Consider the following 2289-nt stretch of genomic DNA (forward strand, 5'->3'; position numbering starts at 1 on the left):
ATTGAGCGGTTAATCACTAATGTACTTAAATAAATATATATATTTATATGTATATATATTTATATGTATATATATTTATATTTATATTACTTTTAATGTTTTACCGCTCATTGACCAGGCGAGGCGGTTCTTTTGGTATGACCCCTTATCAGGTAAGGGACAAAAGAACTTACTTTAGATTCAAAATTCCAGCTAGTGGCTCTCATACATATCAAATTGTCTTAATTCTTTGTGAGTGTGAAATATACTGATCTGCACAATTATGTATAAATGAGCGTTGCATTGAGTTCCGGTATTCATTATTGGCTTTCCTTTTCAAAACAATGGTTTATTTAATTTTATTTTTATTTCTGCATTTTTTTTTCAGGCTGCAGGAGTTCGACGGCGGTTTCTTTGAAAAGTTTGGCACCTTGCTTAATGATCAAGTTAAGCAGGATGAAGAGGCTGTAGTCGCAGAACAGAATGTTGGCGTCACAACTGACGAAGAACCGGAACCAGTGGCTGAAGAAGAAAAGAGGGTCGACCTCATCGATGATGTAGTTGCCCTAAATGTGAGATTTTATTTATATATTTTGTGATTGAAAAGTTTCCTTTACTACCTATGAAATAGCAGACATACTACATTATTGTCGACCAAAATAAAACAATCCAAATTTTTCTTATTTACCGATGTTAGTGAATTTGTTTGCACTATCCTTTACTGATGCATATTGTATACAAATGATTTGGAACCGTTGGAAAGATGGATTTTCTCTCTATGTAATGATGACAATAAAATGTACATTTGCAGAATTTGAAGACAATAAAACAGAATAAAAACTATTTAAACAGAAGAACAATGTCTTGTATCTCAAATTGTAATCGAAACAGTTGAGTTTGGTTTGTACTTAAACTTCCTCTTGATACCGTACAAATTTGACGTGGATGGGTTGAGGTTTCTGGAATCCTAGAATGATTTTTATGAATTAAAAAATAATATGATAAATGGTAAAACGCCGGAAAACGTCTAATAATTTTAGCTGTATGATAAACAAAAAAAAGTCGTAAATATTGGTGATCCTCTTCTTGTAATTTTTTTATCGGTAAAAACAAGAATTTCCCCGTTTTAACTTAATCTTTATTTTCTATTGAGCTTCTTTTTTTAGGGGTATTGTAGACCCAAATGCTTAAATTAATGTATGCATACAAACGTTTTCCCTGTTTTACGTAAATCATCGAAATCGTCACCATTTCTGCTACTAAAATAAAATTATGTTTTATCCGTAGTTATTTTGGATAAACAAATTTATATAAACATAGTAAAAGGTGTCCCAAAATTAACGCAACATTTGAATTTGCCGCCATTCATGCAGTAAAGTGATGGCAATCTTGTTAAAAAAGAAATTGACAGCTGATAGTTTAGTAAAAATGGAGCGTTATACGATAGAATAACGTGTTTCCATTGCTGAACAATATTTCAATAGTAATGAGTCTGGCGGCTACAGTTCAAAAACATTTCGTACAAAATATGGTCGGAATAGTGATTTAACTTCGTCAACTGTGAAAAAAAAAAAAAAAAAAAGTGTCAAATAAACCACACTGATCATCCAAAAACAAGCCGTTCAAACATCAATATCCAAGCAGTGAGTGAGAGTGTTTGTGAAGCACGTGTGCGATGAAGGATGAAATTCAATGCTGCATCAACGAAATTCAGCCACATGCAAAATGGTCATGGAAAATTTAGACAAAAGACCGCGTATTTACCAGCAAAGCTGTGGAGGTCATTTCCCCGATGTCTTAACCTTATCTTCTGTACTTTCCGATTCAATTGAAAACATAATAATTTAGAGAGAGAAAAATATTTTTCTATTTAGTTCAACTCATTGGACCAGACTTTATTTAATGGCTTCCTACATCGTTGCTGTTTTTTTCCCAACAAGAATAAATCCCAAAAGAATATAAACGCCATTCACGTCTTCAAAAGTAACATTCAAACAAATCTGAGAAAAGGGAACCATCTTGTTTATAACCTGAAATTTCTCGAAAAAAATAACCGGTTCGGACTATAGATTACCGATTTCGTTGATATTCATATTTCTGTCATAATAAAATAGAATTTCTGATTTATTTATAATCTTTAAATTTCTTTCTTGAGACTGGCAATTATTTACTAAATAATTCAACAACACTATCCAAATTATAGTCTCAAAACATTTATTTCATTCACATGTCCAACGTTTCGGCCAATTCGGCCATCTTCAGGGACAATCTATTACAAAAGTTTCCATTATTTATATGATCCTACAATCA

General features: G+C 32.0%; 1 protein-coding gene and 1 long non-coding RNA gene across 3 annotated transcripts in view; one reads left to right on the plus strand and one right to left on the minus strand.

The window, feature by feature from the left end:
- The window catches only part of LOC106678757 (uncharacterized), a 107092-nt gene that overhangs the window by 91357 nt on the left and 13446 nt on the right, over window positions 1-2289 (minus strand). The gene's annotated exons all lie outside the window — the stretch shown is intronic.
- stac (C2 and C2B_Munc13-like domain-containing protein staccato) overlaps window positions 1-2289 on the plus strand; it is a 149083-nt gene that overhangs the window by 73421 nt on the left and 73373 nt on the right. For both annotated transcript variants that reach the window (XM_014417496.3, XM_014417497.3), the window contains exon 2: window positions 368-551. In XM_014417496.3, coding sequence (XP_014272982.1) covers window positions 368-551 — 184 coding nt within the window. The remainder of the gene's footprint in view (window positions 1-367; window positions 552-2289) is intronic.

The sequence above is a fragment of the Halyomorpha halys genome, unplaced genomic scaffold, assembly GCF_000696795.3.
Source record: "Halyomorpha halys isolate HHAL.00 unplaced genomic scaffold, Hhal_1.1 Scaffold158.1, whole genome shotgun sequence".
Lineage (NCBI taxonomy): Eukaryota > Metazoa > Arthropoda > Insecta > Hemiptera > Pentatomidae > Halyomorpha > Halyomorpha halys.